This window comes from Nipponia nippon, unplaced genomic scaffold (assembly GCF_047370975.1).
Source record: "Nipponia nippon isolate SJK-2023a ecotype South Korea unplaced genomic scaffold, ASM4737097v1 scaffold_15, whole genome shotgun sequence".
NCBI classification, from domain to species: domain Eukaryota; kingdom Metazoa; phylum Chordata; class Aves; order Pelecaniformes; family Threskiornithidae; genus Nipponia; species Nipponia nippon.
Genome location: NW_028262331.1, coordinates 10,929,251 through 10,952,030, shown reverse-complemented (window position 1 = coordinate 10,952,030; position 22,780 = coordinate 10,929,251). Strand labels below are relative to the sequence as shown.

At 44.9% G+C, this 22,780-nt stretch overlaps 1 protein-coding gene across 7 annotated transcripts in view; it reads right to left on the bottom strand.

Moving 5' to 3' along the window:
- SGSM2 (small G protein signaling modulator 2) overlaps nt 1-22,510 on the bottom strand; it is a 62,552-nt gene extending 40,042 nt beyond the window's left edge. For 3 of the 7 annotated variants that reach the window (XR_015703445.1, XR_015703446.1, XM_087751707.1), the window contains exons 1-2: nt 22,321-22,510; nt 14,068-14,143 (exon numbers count right to left, since the gene is read on the bottom strand). Coding sequence is in view for 5 of the 7 variants with exons in the window: in XM_087751707.1 (XP_087607833.1) it covers nt 14,068-14,143; nt 22,321-22,377 (133 nt within the window). In the remaining 2 variants the exon portion in view is untranslated. The remainder of the gene's footprint in view (nt 1-14,067; nt 14,144-22,320) is intronic. The other 4 variants (XM_087751705.1, XM_087751706.1, XM_087751708.1 and 1 more) reach the window with 3 other exon arrangements.
- Between the last annotated feature and the right edge of the window lie 270 nt (nt 22,511-22,780).

The following is a 22,780-nucleotide window of genomic DNA, read 5'->3' as shown; positions in this document are numbered from 1 at the left end:
TTAAACCGAACACACAAAACGGCGTGGTGTGCACAAACATTCCCCTTCCCCGTTTCCACAGTGCATCAGCACACGTTTTCCATCAGCTGAAATCAATACAGGTTCTGTATTACAACCACACTCAGAGACACATGCATAAAACCCAACCAGCACGCAATGGAGACAACGTCAAGAATACGTGGTAGGGCTGGGGGGCGGGAAAAAATAATCTTGACAGAGAACTATTTTGGAGGAAGAGAGCTGGAGGGTTAGGTAAATCACATTTCTGCAAACCCACTTTTCTTTATTTTTAAGAAACCAAAAATAGGTAATCCCCCGGAGTGGCAAACTGCAGAACGCAGAGCTCAGATTGCTGCCTAAAAAGATAAGACACAAAACATTTTAGGTGTTATAGTTGGAAGAACCTTTGGGGCAGGAAAATGAAGCTATTTACCTAGTTTAAAGAAAATGAACCCATTTTATCCTTTTTGGAACCTGACACTCTTAAAAGATGTAAAAAGAGATGAAGATTTAGCTGTTTCTGGAGGAACTGATAGCATCAGAAAGACATCAACAGGTAGCTTTGTGTACAAACAGGTAGTTTGTACACACATACATATGCTTTTATTCATATGTATGCATGCACAGGGATAACTACCTACTGTAAGCTTTCTGAGCAGAGCACAATGTGATCCTGAGCCTGCCTACTGCCCCTATACTTACAACAATAAATACATACAGAAAGTGACTCTAGAAAAACACAGATATTCATTAGGTACAGACTGGAAGAGCAGCACTGCACTTGGAATAAATCAAGACAGCTCAGGTAATTCCCTTGTATCGTCCAGCTGACAGCAGCCATCTAAAAATTCATTAACTCCAGCCACTTTTGAAGAACACCCCCTGCAGTATCCACCGCTGAATTTAATTAAGTGCAGATATATTATTGATTTACAGTCCAAATAATCACGGTCCCCAACAAGCTTTGAAAAATGTCATGTTTTTATGACTTCAACAGGCTACTTCTTGCAGGGTCAGGTGAACAACTTCAGTTTTCTCCTTTTTTGCCTTTATGAAAATCTTGACGTGACTTAATGGAGTGTGAAATGAGAGAGCTCCAGGGATGCGGCTGGAAAGGCGGTAAGCAGAGAAAAGAAGGCCTGTGGAAGGATTATTTATGGGGTTTATTTAGCAAATGAAATTTTCCTTAGACAGGAAGAAACACCGCAGCTAAATACCTTGTTTTCATGGAAACTCTGCACAGGGAATAGAATTCATGAGGCTGAAGAAAATAAGAACAAGTGAAAAGAGGAGGATGATAAAGAAGCAATCAGATGCTCACAATCTCCAGCTGCTGTTGCTTTACCTAGCTAATCACAGATCTGCCCAGTTTGAAACCAATTTTATTACCAAGTTATAGCATGCTATGTCATTGAGAAACGCACACTGAGTAGATGAGATACCCAGCTGTACCTGCATGCTAGCTAAGAAGCAAATGACTGCAGAGGAGATATCCAAATTTGCTCCTCTGTCCAAAGGGCACTGCTTTGCGCATTGTATGGAAGAGGGAAAAACTGAACAGCAAGCACGTGCTTAAGTCTCAATCCCCATTTGACATTCTGCCTTCAGATGCCAAGGATCGTAGCCTCTCACAGAAATCTGCGCTGCAAATAAGGGATTTCATGTGACAAACCCAAGTACGCTCATGGGACACAAAGCAAGGATAATAAGGAGAGTGCTGTGTGACAGCCAAACTCTCGTTCCCACCTGCCTCACCTGATTTTCAATACATCATTCATCAAAACCAAGCCTGCAACAACCACTGCAGCCAAGATGCAAGGATTCCCTCACCTATCAGAACAAAAAGCACTTAAAAAAGTGGTTCATTTTGAACTAACATCTTCCTCGGGCCTCTGCTGCTGTGACTTAAATATCGTAGCATGGGGTATGAATGACATAAAGATATCTGCGATCACTTCTTAATTTTCAGGGTTGCAATCATTTTCAGGGTTAAGCACGTAAACCTCCGGAATGAAAGAGTTCATGTCACCGAGATAGAGGAAGTACCCTTAGTACAAAGAAAAAAAAATTTCTTCATAGAATAGACGAGTAGGAAGCAAGAGTATAAGAAGTAAAGTCCAATTAAATATTTTCTTTATAATCATAACCTCAAGCTAATGTCTCAGCAGTTAAGTACAACTCATGCTTTATAACTGGGTATCCCTTAATAGCTACACGCACCAGTTCTCTGTGCTGATGCGTTTCTTCCATTGCTGATGTATGACTACAGTACTTTCCTTTAGCATATATCCATTTTTTCTTTCACCACCAGGCTGTGGACATCTGAAGCTTGCAGCTTCACTGCAAGTCTGGCACATTTATGACACATTCTTATTTACAGCAGCCCTACCACGGTGATATTAGAACAACATCGGCACTGCTAAGAGACAGGTATCCTAGGGAGTTAAAAGGCACCGTACTTCGGCTGTAGCTCTTGTTCTGACTGGTCAGCTGAGAAGTCCAGATGCCCAATGTTAGATCAACTGGGAGGGCAAACTGTTTTCATATTTAATTTCATTTTCATTTCAAGCTGCAAAATGAAGACCTTGAAAGTATCTATTACTGTTATTAGTGTTTGTTAAAGAACTAATCTAGCAAATCACTTGGAATCCATGCAAAGGAAAATACCAAGGTGACAGGTGCTAGAAGAACACCAAGTATTTTTATTTTACAGCAGCACAAAGAGACATTATCTGTGATGAGGACTGCACAGAACTAGGTCCTGCGCAACTGTCTAGGCGGAGACAGTCTCTGCCTTGAAGAGCCCAGCAGCAAAATTGCACCTGATAAGCACCAGAAAAAAACCTCTCCATTTCACTCTTGGAGGTTTCATGTGAAAGGAGATTCACTGTTAAAGAAATGTTGAAAACACACTGTAAAAGAATGATTTAATTTGAAAACTCTACTTATAGTTAACTGGATGGTTTGAATCCATATCAAGAGAAAGCCCCTTTTCCCCCGCGAAGCAAGGTAAAAGCAGCAGTTAGCAGGACTGAACATCCGAGGCTGTGTTGTTTAATGGTTAAGTTCACCTGGACTCAAGCTACTTGTGTTTTGCTCTGCCACACAGACAGGACACAGACATCACATTTTCAGTAAATCCCTGGGAAAAAAAAAGATCTCTAAATGGACAATCCTCAGTTCTAAACATAGCTCTGGCTGGAAGTTGGTGAGTGCTCCTCTTTAAAATCTTGACCATTAAGCTTCGAGGATCTCAATACCCTTCAGAAAATGGAATTGTTTCCATTAAACCCAATTAAAGCTAAATCAAAATGACTGAGGTTTCTCTAAATAATTGAATATGATCCAGTTTGATGGCCCAGGACTAAAGTAAAATGTTTAGCAGACTGCTCTAAAAAGCATGAGAGATTGTATTTCACTTCTCAAACTAAAACCACGTGGAGTTCAAAAACGGATTTCACATCACAGCTAATATTCACTGTCGCCTTTTTTTTCCCCTCCATAGCACGCCACTTGTTATTTCAAAGCAGTCATCTTTGGAGCACAATCAAAAGCTTTTAAATTTGTGTGAAAAAATATTTGCCTCCCCCCAATTATGATCATCTCTGGTACTCTCTTTGGGCTAATGTGTTTATGAAGCAAGGTAGAACCTCTGTAAATTATTTTATAAGCATTATTCATCACTGAAAATGCTTAATTTGTTTTACAAATAGGAGTAGTAATACACGGAGGCTCATATTTTGCTTATGAGACCTCCATTTCCATAGCAGATTAACTGCATTTTTTAAAAACGTAGCAGGTTAACTGCATTTTTTAGAAAGCCAGAAGAATTAAAATAATAAAATGCCTGGTTGGACAATGGTTATTTACATCTATTTCTACATAAGTTACATTCCTGTGAGCTGAGAAAAAAAGAAAGAGAGGAAAGCAAATTCTTAATTTTTTGTCAGATCCTAGGAGCACTGTGCTATTTAGAAGCCACAAGGCAATCACCTAAAAAACCCAAAGCATAAGGCATCTCTTCCTAACGGGGCTGATTTTCAGAGGAACTGGAAGGCTGCATCTCCAACTGAAACTGGTGGGAACAGCTTGTTGTGTGGACAGTCAGGACGCTTCAAATACGAGGTCCAGGCTAGCTCCAACTCAATCACCGGTTCCTTTCATCTGCTAACAGTTTGTTGCCATACTTTAAATAGGAGGCAGAGAAAGGGCTTCTATCAGGAACTTATTTCTCACCTTATAAACAAAGGAGAGTTTCCCACTTCGCTGCCTTCCACGATTTTACTGCAAGTATGCGGACATTTGTTATTCTTCTGCAAGCTTTACCATCTTGAAGCATGCCACTGGATAAGAATCTCTGGATAAGAAATTTATTTAAGAAATACATTTCTATTCCTCAGTTGATTTTATTTTCCTGTCATGAACTTTAATCCAGTCTTGTAATTTAGGGCCATGAAGGAAAAGATTTCTGACTCATGAATTTTCATTGCTTGGGGCTGGCAATTGTGACGTTTGGTGACTCTGATAATTGCTTGGATTTCAGGTCCTGAACAAGAAAAAACACGAGCTCCAGCATCATGCAGTCATTGGTTCCTAATTAGATCTTCTCTTTCAAACACAATTAACTTTGTGCAAAATGGGATAACAAGTCATCATAAGACCAATGAAGAAAACAGTCCCACAACTAACCACGTTTTTGTGGTTAACCCTTATGTACATTAGCAGCTTAGATTCCTAACCAGCACTACCAGGCACTCCTGCAAGTCAGACATGCTATCCGTCCCTGAAATACCCAGGCACCCGGTCTTGAGGAGTCACCAGCCACGTTCACATTCACAGGTCTGGTTTTCCATTGCCAGCTTTGACAGAGACATGTCCAGGATTTCAGTTGGAGCTATATGATTGTATTCCTACAAATATTTCCAGACCCTGAAACTTCAGATCTTAATTGATCTCACTCTAAGCATGTGGCTCCAGAAAATTCGGCCTCACAACTGCTTTCCTATTGTCTACCACCTCCAAAACGAATGGAGTGCTCATCTGCTTTAGGAAGCTGTGATGACGCCTAATTAAAGCTGGGAAGTACCTGTTAAATTGTTTGACGGAAAGTCCAACCTTAATAAGTGTTTTGCAGATTAACTGCAATCATGTTACCTACTGAATTGGTTCTAAAATGTTAACAGGACCCAAGAACCATTCTGTTTCTCAGAATTTGCCAGTCCTTTCACTGTGAACCGATATTGACTGATACAGAGCTATTCCAACTAACATTTCCCTCTACTTGTTTTCCAAGAAGGAAGCATCTTCCACTGACAGTTATCCAAGCCTAGGTGTCCCAGGGCTATGTGAAAAGAAACTGCAATGGATGGACACAGGACCTCCACATTAGGTCTTCTCTCGAGTGCAGAATTAAAGCCTAAAGCACAGCTGCTTCAAAAGCACTTGTGTGCAACAGTTTTCCTCCGAGAACTTTGCTTCCGAGAACAATAAATGCTTGTGCAGTCCTGATGTACGCAGACACTTCAGAAGCTCGAAAGCAAAAGCACACAACATGAGATACACCCCAACCAGACAAACAGGGCATAAACAGTTCAAAGACTGCACCAGGTCAGCAACTCCTTTGAATGAGATTTAAAAACCTCACGCTCTTTAAGAAGTCTCCGAAATAAGCGCGAGAGGGCTTCCAGCCTCACATCCTCAAAAGCCCCACACAAGCCATATTGCTGGCATCAAGTCCACAGAGTACGTGAGTACCCTGACGGGGAACGCTGGCAGGCTGCATGTAATACGCACACAGATTAAAACAGACAAACAGCGTGTTTGTATTGCTCTGCCTGAAAAGGAATGCAAACACCAGCTAAGGAGTATTTCACAGAAGCAGCCGTTTTCATCCTCAGCCTGGAGTCCAGCTCCGAACTAACAAAACCTGTCCCAAGTCAAGATCATATTCTAGTCTCGTTGCGCTGAAGAAAGTGCAAGGAAAGCTGAAGGAGCCACTTCACATCTTAGAGGAGCATATGACACTATACTGAGAAGAAGGAGTAAGATAATATTTACCGATCACCTGGGAGATGATGCCTATAGACCTGGAAGTCATCCACCAAGGAAAGGATGCACCCCTGCAAAGCTGGCCAGGTGCACACACAGCACTGTACAGCCGCCGCATGGACCTCCTCACCCATCCACCTCCTCACCCATCCACCTCCTCACTCCCGTGTCCAGCCACTACCAAAGGTTTTGCAAGCAACTGCTTCCAGAGAAGACTGGACCGGTAGCTGGGCAAGTCAGCACTCGGTTCGTGTCCAGGCAAGTGTCTGTTCACTTTGGGACTGCAGATGTCAGCGGAAAGGGCTTAGGCCACCTCTCCAACGTGTTATTCACACAGAGAAAGAGCACCGCTTCAAGGACTCCTTACTAATGTGAATTCATTATAACACAAGCTACCCCCAGTGCAGTGATCACATCCTTCTTTTGTTTAAAGGCCTGCATGCATGACTACACGTAGTCACAGATACCGTATAAACACCTTCATTTAATATTCAGATCCATTACCTTTCCCAACGCATTACTGGACAGATCATGAGATGGCTTTTGTTTTTCTTTTTTTAGATCTGTGGTATTTAAACACAGCATTACCCAGAAAAAAACAGTAAATTTCATCAGTTAATAAGAGAAGAAAAGCAATATGCATAATGGAGACAACAAAACCTGAGGTTAATGCAGCTCAATCAAGGGGACAGGCTTGTCTCCTCGGCTGAGCAAGCCAAGCTCTCTAATCTTCGCCCACAGGAGAGGCTCTCTGTTCCTCTTCTCTGCACATCGAGCCTGGAACGGACCAGCACATGAAACTGCAGGTTCTGCAGCAAGTATTCTCGACAGATCTATCAAGACAGAACGGTAACTTAACATTCAGAAATAGTAAATGTACTGCTGGGGTTTTAGAGGGGAAAAATGTTTCTGGTTTGTAACTCTGGTCTAGATAAAACGCAGCTTTGTAACAGATTTGGAAGGCACAGATAATTAAATGACACTGAGGTAAGGAAAGACTTCCAAATGCCTCTGAAGTGAAGGACTGTAACCTACACAGGGGGTAAATCAAATTATATTAATAACTGGGAACGGGACGAAACAGCACACATCAAGCATCCGAAGTATACCAAAACAGATACCCAAAGCATCAAGAAAACAAAAAGAAGATAGGAGTTTTGCTTTTTTCTTTGATGGAAGAGCTTCAATGCCTTACAGAATTTGAGTCCAGTTTCTTTGCTTTTTAGTTGACGAGTGGTGAGGTCACACTCGCACCAACATCTCGGCATCAGCAGGAACACAGGATGCAATTCAGAGAGGCGCTACAGGTCTACAGGTCTTCCCTTCCTTGCCAGCAAAAAATGCAGTAGTACGATAAAACCAGAGAAAGCTGCCTGAAACATAAAATCCCAACCTACGGCCTACTCCCAGCTGACTCGAGTTCAAGTTCAGACACTCGAGCAGATTGGCACTGCCGCTGGCAGGCAGCCAGTTAACAAGACCACGCGTCCTGAGAGCTCAGAAACAGGCGATGCAGTTGCGAGGCTCCAGACCAAATAAAAGCCTCTCGCTGCAGTGTACCGAACAGAGCTGCCTTTGTGCAATTCCTCTCTATCACCACCCAGGCAAAAGAGAAGAAATTTAGCTGCCACAATAAAATAAATATATCAATATTTTACAGATAATGCCCATAACATTCTAAGGAGGAATATCCCAAGAGACGACGGGCCTCTTTTTGAAGCCATCCAGCGGTATCAGACCGACCATTTTGGCTCTGAGGCTCACCAGACACGCACCAGGCACAGCTACCAGGAACGTAACTGCTGCAGCTATCACCTTTCCTCCAGCACGAGGGGCTCCAAAGAAAAATAGACACCAGCCACTGACGTCGGGGGAAAGGAGCAGCCAACGGTGATGGCCCTGCAATAAACCCACCCGCTGCCCAGCACAGCGCCTGGGCAAACCCAGGCAGGTCCCCAGGCAGGGCCGGCGGCGCAGCTCCCAGGGACAGCAATGGAAACCCCCAACTCTCTCGTCTCCGTTCACATCCCGAGGAACAAATGCAAAGCAAACCTGCAGTCCTCCAAGAAGGTTTAACAGAAGCCTCAAGCACAACGTTAAATACCGTTCTACAGCTCAAAATCAGAACCGGCCTTTTCATTTCAACCACAAAGGGATTCTGCACATTTCAATTAATGGGTTTAATTACTGGTAGCAGATTTATTATTCAGGCCAAAAAAAGCTTTTTGTGCAGCTCATCCCTTCCCTAATTCAAATAAAAATCTCATCGAAAAGGCAAGTTCTGCATGGCACAGGCTGCCCAGGGAAGTGGTTAGAGTCTCCATCCCTGGAGGGATTTAAAAGACGGATAGACGTGGTGCTCGAGGACATGGTTTAGTGGTGGGCTTGGCAGTGCTGGGTTAACGGTTGGACTCGATGATCTTAAGGGTCTTTTCCAACCTAAATGATTCTATGATTCTATGTTTGACAGTGCCCAAGTTACCATTTTTACTCATGTTTACTGCTAACCTTCCCCCAAAACGCAGTAACTACATTCACTTTGACAAGCAGGCACGCTGGATTTACATCTAAACAATGTATGTTTTGATTCTGGCATACTCCAGCTCTCGATAATCCACCAGAAGTCTATGGCAATTATTTTACAGCATGAGAATTCAGGATTATTTCATTTAATGCACTCAAAATATTTATGCAAAGAGAACAAACTACTGAGACTCATTTCAAACAATATAAAAATACGTTTGAATTATAAACCAGGTCAAGCACAGTCAACTCCTATGAACAATAATTTAATTACGAGTCAATTCGAAGGTCACACTTCCTTTAAAACAAACATGCAGTGAATGTTGAACATTCTGTACAATCCCAAGTTTTATTCATCAGCATCTTTGCTACACTTAAGTAATAATTACAGCAATCAGAACAATACACTGTTAACTTCACTGAGGGAGATACTGTCTGGACAAAGTTTGTTTTCAGAGTCGTTATCAATTAACCTTTAAAAACAAGACATTAAAAATATACTCTACATTTAATTACTATGATTACAGGAGCAGTATGCACTGTGTATATGGCTTGCTTTAAGTGTCTTTTCCAGGAGAAGGCTCCCCACACACTCCCTTCTTCTTCTTCTTCCTCCAATGAATAATGCATACAAACGGAGCACGCAGTTTGAGCGATCAGGGGCAGTTATTACAGCTCGGCACACGGAGTAAACAAGCAAAACATGAAGTGCATTAAACAAACGTCCCGGTGACCCGTGCTGTTGCAATGAACAGAGTCTGGCCACTCGCTCCACCACGGATGCAATAATTTGGATGAATGGCAGAGAAGGAAGAACTTTCCCAAAGGTTCTCTTTTCTGATGTTGCCGAAGGCACCTTGCAAACCGGGCAGAAGCCCCTGCCTGTGCCCTGCTGAAGGCCCCAGCTCTGTAAAGTGTTCTGGGCTGCCCCAGTTCCTCAGGGCTACCTCGCTGAGCAGACAGGACAACGGAGCTCATCACACTCGCGTGAAATGCATCCACTGGAAATGAGACAGCTCTTCGACAAACATCAAAATGCTGCTTTCAAAGATGAGACTGAAAGTGTCTGAAGGGTGGGGGTTTTTTGGGGGGGGAGGGTACACACGATAAAGAGCATTACTAAGCACAGTCTGAATTGGCTTTGTACATGTGGAGTAAAGATATCTTAATCTAGTACATTTCTAGCTTCTGTGAAACCTTCTGTACTTTTTTTTTTTTTTTTTAGCTAACAAGAGGAAAAAGAAGAAATATTAAGAAGTGAGATAATGAAAGATCTTGAGTGGACACATAAAAGAGACCCCTTGGAGAAAATCAGTCCTGTGAGATTCAGGACATGACCTACATGGCCTTGAAGACAAAGAACAACATTTGGGTAACCTTGTCCTGGATCCATTCATGAATAAGGCACATTCCATCACGTTTGCTGTATGAAGCTGATTTAAACAGGTTTTTAATTCTTTGCTTATAGCAGCACGCTACTGTCAGACCTGAAGATGGGCAACCGCGCAGAAAAAGGCTTAGCAAAGCTGCAGGTAGTTTTTGGACAAACACAGTAAGTGTAACACACTGAACTGGAAAACTCTGCTTGCAGATTACTGGTAAATACACGTTAGGTAACTGCAGAGACGGAGAGAAGAAAAGCTTTCTTTTTCTTCCTCCTTTCCCTCAGGAGCGTAAAAGCTGGGAAGGGTGAGTATTCCCGGCGAGAACACGACCAGCCATGAAAACTTCAGGGAAGCTGGTGCAAGGGAGGATGCAGGAGGAGAGCGACAGCATTCTCCCTGGCCCGCAGCGATGGCACTCAGCTGAACGAGCAAGGCACGGTCCCTACGTCACACGATGTCGGCTACCGTTACTAAGGAAACGGCACCAGATAACCCAGGCTGAAAGCATCCACATCCAGTTTCCAACAGAAACGCCTGTCCACTAAAGATGCTACGAACATCCACAGAGCTTGCGTCATTTCATTATACTCTGATTGACAACACAGTACCGGTGAAATTCACTCAACAGCAACCTGGAGCTCAAAGAAATTTGGAATTTTTATCCCAACATGGCACACATTAGCTACACTGCACACAGTCCAAACTGAACTGCTACGGCTCTGAATGACAGAGCTAGACCTTTCATAAATCAGATAGGATGAAAGAGTAACTGGAACGTAACTAGGTTATAAACTGGGTTGAGAACAAATGCAAAAACATCTGCATTCATTGCTTCCCCACAAGGATAAAAATGTCAGCACTGTTTTCCTTCTCTTAGATCACACAGGTGAAGACTACAGACTGCGAGCAGAGTCATCGTGGTTACAAGAAATCTCTCCCACTGGATGAGTAGAGCTGACTGGCACAGAGGCATTCCTGCTCCAGGGACCAGCAAGGGCGGCATGGAGCTGCTCCGGGTCCGGAGAACGGCGTTTCCTTCAGGAGCTTGCAAAGGTGAGCTCACTGCTTCATCCTCTATGCTCACCAGGTTAGACAGGTAGTGCCGAGACCGTGTCTCCTCTCTCAGTACACGTTTTCTGTGGTCTCATCAGGGTGCCCTTGGGGCAGGAAAGGGGCCCTCCGACCCACTGGATGCCAACATACCTCCATAGAGTCAAATCCCATATCAGCTCCTCTAGACTTGCAACCGAACCCTACACAACATGAGTTGCTCTTCTGTCCAACTGCACCCTCTGGATTGAATCCAGGACCATGGAGACACATTTCAAGGGCTAGCCAGACTGTGAGGAAACCCATTCAGGCTCAACGCCCTGCAGTAATCTTACGTGAAGAACTTCCTTCTGCTTAACAGATGGTGCACCTAAGCTCTGTTCAGAGATGCTGTAGTCCAGCATGGGGCTGAACAGCGAACACTGAGCCTGCCATCTCAGCCGTGGAGTTTCTTGTCCTTACAAAGCCACGCACTGTAACAGAGAGGCACCTAAGGGCGTGGGAAAAGTGGTACACACTACTTAATTGGCACCTTCAGCCAGGTAGGGCCTAGGAGACCTAGGAAATTTTCAGTTACTGATGCAGACAGGCCCTAAAAATCAACTACCATGTACTAAAGAGACTCTTGCTAAACTCAGTCTTGCAGGAGAGTAAAATGATTCACAAGATTCTATATTTATAACAAAGACTCACTGAAAGTGACTCATGTACTGAGCCAATCTAATTTTAAATAAAAGGGAAAAACCTCTTGAAGAGGCACATGAAACTGGAGTGGGGGAGGGAAGAGAACTGCACACACAGGAGTGCCCCAGCCAGGAGCTGTTAGCCAAATCTACTGGAAACGGTTTCTCCATTCAATTAGCTGAAGTGATAGCAGAACATTCAGCTTCACCTACTTCTGGTTTGGAGTTAATTAAGTCCTACATTCAAAGCAGCTGCAGGTTGGAATACCTCCTTAGGATAGGTAGGATTGCTGGGCAATAATAAGGCAGCTCATGGAGAGTTATTAGTTCTTCAGACCCTACAGAATTCAGAACACAAAACCAACTGGAATCACCGTGGAAGGGAGGGAGAAATATTAAGAAGATTTTTACAGTATTGCTAATTTTGTCCAAGCAGATTCTAACAGAAATAGCTGCCACCCCACTACCCCTTACATCAACACTGCAGCACATCTTACAGAATATAATTTCAAAGACAGAGAACAGACACACGACACTGGGAGCTCTCCAGATCAAACAGGTAGCCCACAGCAAGGGCACAGGCTCAGGGTTTCTTCACCTGCTCCTATCTTGGGACCATTTTCCTCAGTTACTTTTTCTCCCCTGTATAGCACAAACATATAGTAGATAAAAGGGGAATATTTAACATAACCACATCCTAAATGGAGGAAACAGCTCCAGTCTATATTAATAGCAATAAAACATTAGCCAGAGAACATGGCCAAATCTTGTACTCCTGCACTGAATATGTAGGGATGAATAAATTATCCTAAGCTGCAAGCAAAAGATAACTTGGAAACAGCAAGGAGACTAGTGTAAGAACAGCCTTGCATACATAATAACCACACACAGCACAGCAAGTTGGAATTTCAATATTGCGACAGGAGAAGGTTACTGTTCTCAGACTTTGGTTTTCAGTAACACGTGTCAATACTTCTTTGTCTAAACAGTCCACTTATCTCCAAAGCCAAATCTAACTTCCACTCTTAACCTCTCCACTGTCATCAACACATAACTGGGTATGCCTGGCTGCAAATGCTCTATTCTGTGAAATCCAGAAGTGTTCAGATGATGGCTGTTCTCCAATCATTCTCAGCATCGCTCCCAGTTAAGTCTTCAATTTGAAGCATGAAGAGAAAGCAGCCAAGAATTCATAGGCCAACATACACATTTACATAGCTTTAATTCTCAGCAGTATCTTGCCAAGATGTTTCTCCACACACCGAAGTCTGATGAATAGCGTTAATTTTTTATTGGCCCTAGTAAATTACGGGCTAGATTACAGAAGTGTTGGACCAGCATTCAACGGTTCCTTCTCAGGCACTGAATGAAGTAGCCAAGTTTCCAAAGGCGTACTTGGTGTGAACTCTTGGGAGCTGACCTCTACTGAGAGTCCAGCATTGGACCATCCTTTATCCACCCACCCACACAGGGTCTGCTTCACTCCATCATCACAACACACACACATCAGTCTAAGTCTGCTGGGACCAGGCAAACCACCACCAAATTTTAGAATTTATTCAGATTTTGAGCGATTCACAGAGTGCTGAAACACTAGCTGCTCTTGGTATACACGACGTTATCTCCAAAGAAATTTTATTTTCTTGGTAATGCAGCTTCCAAAATACAGCCATGAGGAAAAGTCACCAACATAATGGCTCACTCATTAGATTAAAAAATATGCAAGAAAGTCCATAATGTCAAAGCCTAGACCTCAATCTCTCAAATGCACCATTTCTGTAATACAGCATTCAGCGCACAGTGGAGAGCAGAGAAGTATTGTGAAGATCTGGAACATGCCAATTAGCCAGTGGCATGACGCTGGCTAGAAAAGTCACTGCAATTTCCATTGTTCCCCTTCTTTAAAAAAGGCAGCAGCTCTTTCAATGACTTTTTGGCCTGGATTCTGCCACCTGTGCTCAAAATGAGGCACCTTATTCTTCAACTACATTGAGACAACTTACAGAACAAAGTGCTTTCAGCTGGAAGGTAGGTGCCAGATTCTAAGCCATAGCTGTGAAAACTTCATTTTTTGGCAGTTATTCTCTGGGTTGTATCGTACCTCCAAATACATATTTTTTAATTTACTAGTGCTTCCTAGTAAATCACCCCTTCATTTTGGCTGGGTACTTATTTTGGATAATGCCATTTTAATAAGAGTTACTTCCTTATTTGTAATGTACACACGGATGTAGCAAATGTTAAGAAAAAGTGACAGGGGCCTGAACTCCATGATTTCTAATATTTAAATCCCTGCATTTACCTCCAACAGCAGAGAAAATACATTTCTATAGGAAAAGTAAGGTTATGTAGCGTTAGCTCTTTTGTGTGTCATTTACCACATAAGGCGATGATGTGACTGCTGTCTTCATGTACAAATTTCCGGGTGACAGCTTCTTCCATGATCTGCTTTACCTAAAACATAAAAAGAAGTGATTGTAAGATCCCAACACAAACCAGCACAGCACTTGGGAGTTTCAGCTTCAACCTCTGCTTGCCCTTTCCCCGTCACCAAAAGACTAACAACTCACGCAAGTTACACTTTGCAGGGAAGGAAGGATAAAAGCATTTAACACGGGAAAGGAAGGACAAACCTGAGCAGCTTTTCATGGGATGAGGGAACCTCTGGTAGAATAAGGACAGGTCTGTTTGGGGCGTGCCCCTATAAAAGGATGAATTATTTCAGAGTGCCCTCCGGAGAACTTCTTCGGCAGAAGTTCCAAAGCGCTGTGCAAAACTTTTTATGTAATTCATCCTTGGCCTTCCTGAGTATAGTTACTTCTGCTCACGAAACAAGATTATGTATTGCTGTGTGCTCTTTCCAGTTGTGGCATTCTGCTCTTCCTCAAGCACAAAGAATCCCTGAGCTACACAGGCGTACGTCCCAAGAGAGGTTTACTGCAACCTTTCTCCTGTTTGGGGACTGTACATACCGCAGTAATTACAAATGATGCTCTCAAAGCTCTGCTGCACCAGACTCTATACAAAAATAATACAGCACCTATAGAGAAGACGGTGCCTTCAGTTTTCGCTTCTAGACACAATTTAACAATTACAGCAAATACAATTACATTTATCACACTTCTTACTGATTTAAAACAAAGTTCCTCTCCAGTTTCAAGGCTGATGTGTCAAGCTCCACAGGGAATTAATTGCAGATCACTGACTTTCAAAAATTAAGGAAGAAAACAGACACATCTTACAATTAGGCTCTTGAAGAGAGGCTGCAGTTACCCTCCATTCATCTGCTAGCTTATTCCTCCCCCAATGGCTTCCTTTGCCTGACACCAGATGAAACCTATTTGCCTCAACCAACTCATTTATCAGACACTCATTCCTTCCTGGCCACGGCGCACTTGCTTTTCCAGATACAAATCCACAATCATTTTTGGCTCCTCTCATTTGTTAGCTATAATTATGGGATTAGGACACTCTACCTAAATAAATGCCACATCACTTTCAAGATACAAATGTAAGTGCTACTGTGGCAGAAGATTCAACAAGATACTCTCTTCTTCCAACTTTTTTTTTTAAAAACTTGAAAATAATTTTTACAGCAGTCCTGGAATTCAACAAACAGTGAATTATCTGGCAGATAATCACTCTGTGGCTACTCATTACCAACAAGCTCAGCAGCATGGCCTGTGTACCAACTCAGTCTGACCTGAGTGCCGGTGTGAGTTGTACAGCAAGGATCAGCACCAGCCTGCCGCAGGGGCTAGGTCTGCACGCCTAGGGGACCTCGATCCATGCTTTTCAGCAGGGCTGGCAACTGTGCACTCAGCTCTCATTAGGCTCCATCTGGTACCCGAGATAACCAGTTTAAAGCTAGCTGGGTTACTGCTTCTTCGTAGCGTTGACAGGTCCAAAGGTTTTAAGCCTTCCCACTCAGTGCTGGAACCAGGAGAAGCTGCAGGTGCAATGCTTGATCAACAGCTGGGCTCTGTACTTGCACTGCTGTGATGATGAGGCAGCTCAGTGCCTTCTCCGGTTTGGAGGGCTTCCTCCTCCAGTAAGATCATTTGCGAAGCCAATTCTGGATGCTGTAATCAAGCATGCCTTCCCCCGGCTAATCATCTTGAGGCCTCCATGCCCACTCCTACACCCCCACCCCGGCTGGCAGCAGCCTGCAGCTCCAGCTCCGGCACTTGCTGCACGAGCCTTTCAACATATGGTGTTCTCCTCGCCCCAAATTCTGGATCAAGTAGATCCTACAGAATTTGGACTTCTTATCAAACAGGAGCCCCCTGAGTTGCAAAGAAAACATTGGGGGTAGGGGGGGAAAGCAAACATGTAAGAGACTTTGAAAGTAGAACATCTTTTCTATTTGACAACTTCAAAGCAAGTCTTTCGCACTTTTTAAAACCTGGCTTACTGTTGACATACTGAGCCTTGACAATACAAACTCCTAACAAGGCAATTTGTTGCTTTCCTGGGGCATTTCTGACATGGCTATAAGAACTTTGGACCTTACAGTAAAGCAGTAGGAGGTGGAGGAGTAAGAAGATATCAAGAAAGAAGCAAAGGTGTGAGAAGGTCTCATGGATGGGATCTCACACAGCAATCACCTGGATTACCCTGTTTCTCCAGCATTCCCCTTCTCACATTTTTACTCGCATCATTGCTGATTTACAGGCTTGATGTCTGTTTGTCTTGGCAGGAACACAACAAAACTTGTTCCAAACCTCACCCAGAGGTCTGAAATCACCTAGATAACAGCACCTAGGCAGCCCACAGCTCAGCAAAGGGAAGGGGACAGGACAGCTGCGCAGCTCTGCCTGTTTCAATTCCAGCTCAGACCCTGACCTGCGTTTTCGCACATGAGAGGCAGCACGTTCTGGCAAACACAGCTTGCAGTGGAAGTACAGAGACGGTGCCATCCGCTGCCTCCAAGCCAACTCATCTCTGTGCCTCAGCCGACCCATCTGCGAAAGAAGGACGGTGACCCAACCTTTGCAAGCTGTTCCAACTTCACTGGATGAAAACGATATTTAATCTACTAAACGAAAGGCCTGATTTACTAAAGGGAGGAAGTACCTGCAAGTGCCACTAGCGTTAAGGTGGACAGGAGGAAGCATGAAAGCTCCACCTGGGTAAGTCATGCACATATGACTCAAGTTCAGGCATGAATTTAGGCACCACTCAGAACTGCAAACTGTGATTTCAGTCTGAGCTCCCTGGAGAACAGTAACTGGAATTCAATTCCTGACAACAGGGAGGAAGAAGAGTCGTCTACCAGGAGCAAGGGCTCTGGAGCTCAGAGGCCAATTCCCTGCTGTCACAGTTCCCAGGCATACCCCAATCATTAGCCTTGATTAGCTCAGTATGTTATTTAGATCCCAGTCTGTAGCCTAGGAACAAAAAATTTAAAGTGTATAAAAAATTAGAACAAAAAAAAAAAAAAAAGGTTTCAGATGCAATAATCAACCCTAATTTTATACAGCAGCACCACATGGTCAGCCTGTCAGCAGAGCTTGAACCCAGACCTCTGGAGCTAAGCAGGACAGACCAGGCAAGCAATCAGTGTCTGTTCCCCACTGCCACCGAATACAGAGCAACCTGTGCACATTTTCTGGAGAGTCAGTGAATGTTATTAGAAAACATTTTCAGGACGCAGACAGCGATGTGAAGACTGAAAGGCTGGAATACAGTGTTCTTCAATTCCACGTCATTCCTCACTGCCATGTAATTCAGGGATGCTCCAGGCAAGGAGCTAAATCAAATGTTTCTGATCAAATGGAACACAAGCCTTTTTCTTTTTCTTTTTTTTTTTTTTTTTCCTCCTTCCTCTTGCAATTTTGTGCAGCTCTCTGTAGGGAATTATGCTGTTGTGTCTCTGTGTTCTGGGGAGGCACTTGTCAATGAAGCTTTCTGAGCATAAGCCTACACAGACACCCACTTGCAGATACTAGCGGACCTGACCAAACTGCAAATTAATCTCATTAAAAAAAAAACATCAATAGCCTGCCCTCCCCGCATCCACCCATCCACCTGCACAGGTACAGAAATCTATTCCGCCTACTGAACTGCGGTTTGCCGCAAGGGGTGGAGGGCTGCCTCCTCCAGCTGGAGCCAGGGCTGCTAACAGAGAGGTGCCCAGAGAGAAACCTGCTCGGGTGGGCAGGAGGTGACAGAGGTTTGTGTGACACAGGCTCCCTCCATTGCCTTGGAAACATCCCTCCCGTTCTCTGTGCCTCCTCTGTAAGACCAGCACAGGATCTGCTCACCTTAATCAGGCTGTTCATTTACACCTGCCAGGTGGCACAAGCACGCAGAAAAGCAGCAAGTCTCTCCATCCGTCAACCAGAAGCAGCACTGCATCAGGGGAAGCACAGACATCTTCGACAGGCCTCAGCGACAGGCTCAGACATTCTGCTCTCCCTGGAAAAGGTAACAGCCTACACGTGCACCAAGTTTACCAGCCACTGGAGAGCAAGGATGGGAAAGATCTGCCTACCCAAGTAAAGATCTTGGCATCCGAGGAGTGAAGAATATCCTGGTTGGTAGCATTATCCAGGTAAAGCAAAGCAAGCTCCTCAAATAAAAGCTGATATGTATCTGCACAACATTATGATGGATCACTGCTCTGACTTTCTTCTACATCTAACAATGGCCAAAACTTTCAGAGGCAGTCACACACCAAACAGAGGTCATAATACATGGATGGTTTAATAAGTTTCACCAAAGAAATACACAAGCGAAATGTCTCTATGTTTAATGTTTGAGGTTTTTTTATAAGGAATCTTTAAAAATGGAAATAAACTCCGATTTTGCAGCAACCTGCTGGAATAAGAGACGAAGAAAATGAAGACTACTAAGACACGACATGCACTGACTATATACCAATTTATTCCCAAGCATAGGGCTGGAAGAGACCCACAGATGTTACCTTTTCCAACCCTCTGTTGAGTTCTTGGCCCACGCCACTGAGAACAGACAGCTAGGACTTGCCTCACCGCAACTTTGCTAAACTGCCACAACGATGGATTTCTGGCCAGAGCTGACCCAGCACTTCTCAACATACCTGCAACCTTCAGGGTTAGGAACGACCTTGCAAACCAGCACCACTTACAGAATACAGGTTGCAGCTCTTTCCCCAGCCGTGCATCATGATGGGATGCTGGAGAAGCACCACAGGGACAATGCAGCGTTGGAGGCAAAGAACAGTGCTCATAAAATACTGGAATAACCAGGACCACAGCTAAAACCCACAGCATTTTTTCCTCAAAGGAGAAAACCTTATGTCCAGCATCCGTGCCTTCTTTAGCTTGTGTAGTTACTGTTCATCTCATTTATTGATCGCTCCTGCTGCACTGACTCTTTGTTACTCTTGATGAAGAAGTGGGTGGTGTAAATATAAGCTGTTAAATAAGTACTATATTTCTGCTCAAAAGCAGTTGCATTTTAGTTGTAAGATGAGCAATTGCATTTCTGAAATGCTCTGAAATTTTTCAGGGTGAAACTGCTAAGGTTATTGTTCTCCTGTTTGCTTCACAGCGAGAAAGAGTGCTGTGTTTAAATGCAGAAATGGCAAAAAATCCTCCATGTCAGTAGGTAGAAGGAAACGGCCAGAGAGAAGCCTGTTTTATGAGTCTACTTGTCACAACAGATTTTCCTGCAGAGAGAGATAAATGCTTGAAACGTGAACTTATAAGCAGCCTCAGCATGAATCCCAGTAGAGTTAAATTTTCAAAACACATTACATCTCCTCCTTTCTATTAGAGCCAACAAAATACGTTCTTTACCAGTGGGAACTGAAAGTCCATCTGAGAAAAAGCAAACAACATTAAATTTTCCCAGAGGAAAAATGCAAAAGTTTTTGCTGAGAGGGAGAGACAAAATTAAAAAAAAAAAAAAATCACATCACAGTAAGTGACTTTAGAGACAACCATTTTATATTTTGTAAAACCAACTGAATTTTAATAGGTTTGGTGTAAACAACATACAGAAAGAACATGCTTACTCTGAACTCTGAGGTTACATGAAAATAATTCAACGGGAAGAAGAGCCCGGGTTTAAAGGACAAGGGAAGGGAATGGTCACTTTGAGAATGGACACGGACTAGTCAAGTTTGCAAAACAAGGCCACCAACACACACGCAGGTACAAGTGGCTGTGTGAAAAGTCACACAGAATAAAAAATGAGGTTGAAAATTCTACCTGAAAAAGTTAATTACTGTCATTAAGGGCAGCATAATCTGGTGGTTGGAATACTAGTGGATTGCATTTGATTCCTGTCTCCATTGACTGATTGTTTAAAAGAAAAAGAAAATCTCCACCTCAGTGTCTCTCACTGCCTCCTGATACCATTTGTTGGCTGTGAGCAGAACAACCAGGGTCCCCTACCACACGCCTGTGCAGTGCGCAGGCAAGAGGTGTTACCTTAAGGGGCACACAATCACCAAAAAGCTCTCATGACTATTTTAGGATAGAAAGCTCTGGGCAACCCCCCAAAAGCCAAGCCAATATATATCCTCTAAAAGAGCATTTGTGAGGATTTGGAGAAGAAAAAAAAACCCCACATCAAAGACAAAACAAAATGCAGATGACACAGAAGGTAAGAATAACACTTTCAAGCATTATTCAAGTAATTTAAAAGCTAAGAGTCCAATTAAAAACATTTTAGAGACTTTAAAAACAAATTAGCCTCAGATTTTTTAATTATATACCACTTGTTCTCAGCTCAAGCTGGCTTGGATCATGAAAATCCATTTCACTTCCAATTTCATACATTAGCACGCAATTGTAATGCTCAGAGTTGGAAAACATTTCTCAAATTTGTTTATATATTTAAACATTAACCCAGGAGAGCAAGTGCACACACTTCTAAATCGAACCTTACACTATCTTGGCTCAAAGGCCCTGGGTTAAGCTAAAATTTCTAAATGAAGTGGCAGGTTCATGGCATTTAATACGTGAGTGAGCAATAGGTAACACCTGCTGGGTGCCCTGCAGCCAGGTGCTGGCCGGGTCATTCTAGGACATAGCCCTACCATTTTGTGTACAGATTGCTCTTTACGTGTCTAACCCTACTCTACCACTTCCAGCCAACCTACACTGTCTGAGACACCTGATATTTTCTGGTTTCAACACTAACAAGCATTAGGACATCAGATTCAGGCTCAGGAACCTTGGCCACAGCAACAACTTTTCAGTAGAGCGCTAATGAATTTTGCTCTCCTACCACTTCAAATTTCCCCAGCTGTGAACTGGGGGAGGAGAAGGAGCGGGACAGTTAGCTTTTTAAAATTACTTTTTATTGCTGTGATGGATAAGCATGACATCTTCATGTAGCTCCTGTGTAACAACAAGCAGCTACAAACAGCTGTTACACCATTAATGCCGCAAAAATGCAAAATATGGTACTGGGGTGTACTGGGAAGAGGTGGCCACCCACTACGCTGCCACTTCCACCTGGAGCGTGTTCACGACGGTGCTCGGAGACCAAGGCACGCTTACAGCACTAGGCACCTCCTCCCAGAGCACCCTGGCAGGGACCCCAAAAAACATCCTGTTGGAGCAGGTCTCGGCACAAACCTCGCTCTGCGGTAAGCAGCCACTCCACCCCAGCGCCAAGCACAGGAGGAACTCCGTCCTGCCGAGCACACCCTGCCAGGGACCAGCATCATCCTTTGCACGGACCGAAGCACTACCAGCCCAAACGCCACCGTGCCCATTCAGGCGCGGGGTGTTCAGTAGTTTATCCACCAATGGATCTCAGGTTACCCCAGCATGTAAACATCCCACAGCTCTTTGTAAGAACAACCACCCAAATTAACCCAGCCTTCCTCCCCCCTTTCTCAGCACCCTTCCTAAAGCCCAGGTGTTAACACCACGGGAGCAGGCACTCCTGCCAGGGCTCTGGCATTTGGGAGCCAATTCCATTCATCCAAGGGTATCTTAGGACTAGCTTTCTTATCACTTATTTTCCCCCTTTCTCCTCTAAAACTCACAGCTAAGGAAAAGTTAGTAAAGAACTAGCAATAAGGGAAACATAACCCCAGGGAAAAGGAGCCGGGAGCGTGAGCTCTGCCTCAGCAGAGGAGCACAGCCATCGCCTGCTGCAGGGGCAGGGGAGCGAGCATCCCTCCTCCCCAGGTTCACTTGGGAAAAACCCAGCAAAACCGCCGACACGTTTCTGGAGCAGCCTTACAACCTCCACTTCAACAGCCTGGCTAAGCAGCGCCTTTATTTATTCATTTTCCGATCGCGGAAAGGTCACATATTCCACCGCAGCAGCACCGAAAGGGTGAAACAGTTGTAGCCGAACAAATCCTCCGCTTCCCATTCATCGCCTCCTGAAGGGAAACTGGGATTTTATCCCGTCTGGCCAAAGCTTTATTTCATTTACTCTAGGCAAACTCTTAACTACGGCCCTGCTGCAGGAGAGACGAACCAAATTCATCAGCCTCTCCTCACCGGCCCGACCCCGCCGCGGGGCCGCGCAGGACGGCCCGCGGCCCCGGAGCCCTCCCGGGGCGGGGGTCTCCGAGCGGCAGAGGTACCGCCGCCTCCCGGAGCGGCGGCCGGAGCGCGGGACTCTGCAGGCAGCTCTGAGGAGGACACCCGCCCGCCCGCGCGCCGCTCCCTCACCTCCTTCTTCACGTTCCACAGCAGCTTCTCCTTCACGGCGTCCGCCGAGCAGCTCATGGCGGAGCGGGGAGCGGGGCCGCCCGCCGCGCCCCGCGCTCAGAGCCGCCCGCCCGCGCCGCTGCGGGAGCGCCCGCGGGGCGAAGGCTCCGCGCCGCCCGGCCGAGGGCGGGGAGGCTGCGGCGGCCCGCGCTGCTCCGCGGCCATCTTCCGCGGCTGCCGCTGACGTCACCTGGGGGCGGGGCCGCACCTGCCGCCGCGGCCCGGGCTGCGGGCGGGCCCCATGGCAACCGCGCCGGGGGCGGGGCCAGGCCGAGGCGGGAGCCCGCGGCCCTGAGGTAACGCGCGGCCCCGCAGCCGCGGTGCCCGGCCGGGAGCGGGCCCGGCGCCGCCGGCTCGCAGGGGGCCACCCCGGGAACCCCCATTTCCTTCGGTACCAGCCCGCGACCACCCCGGTCCTGAA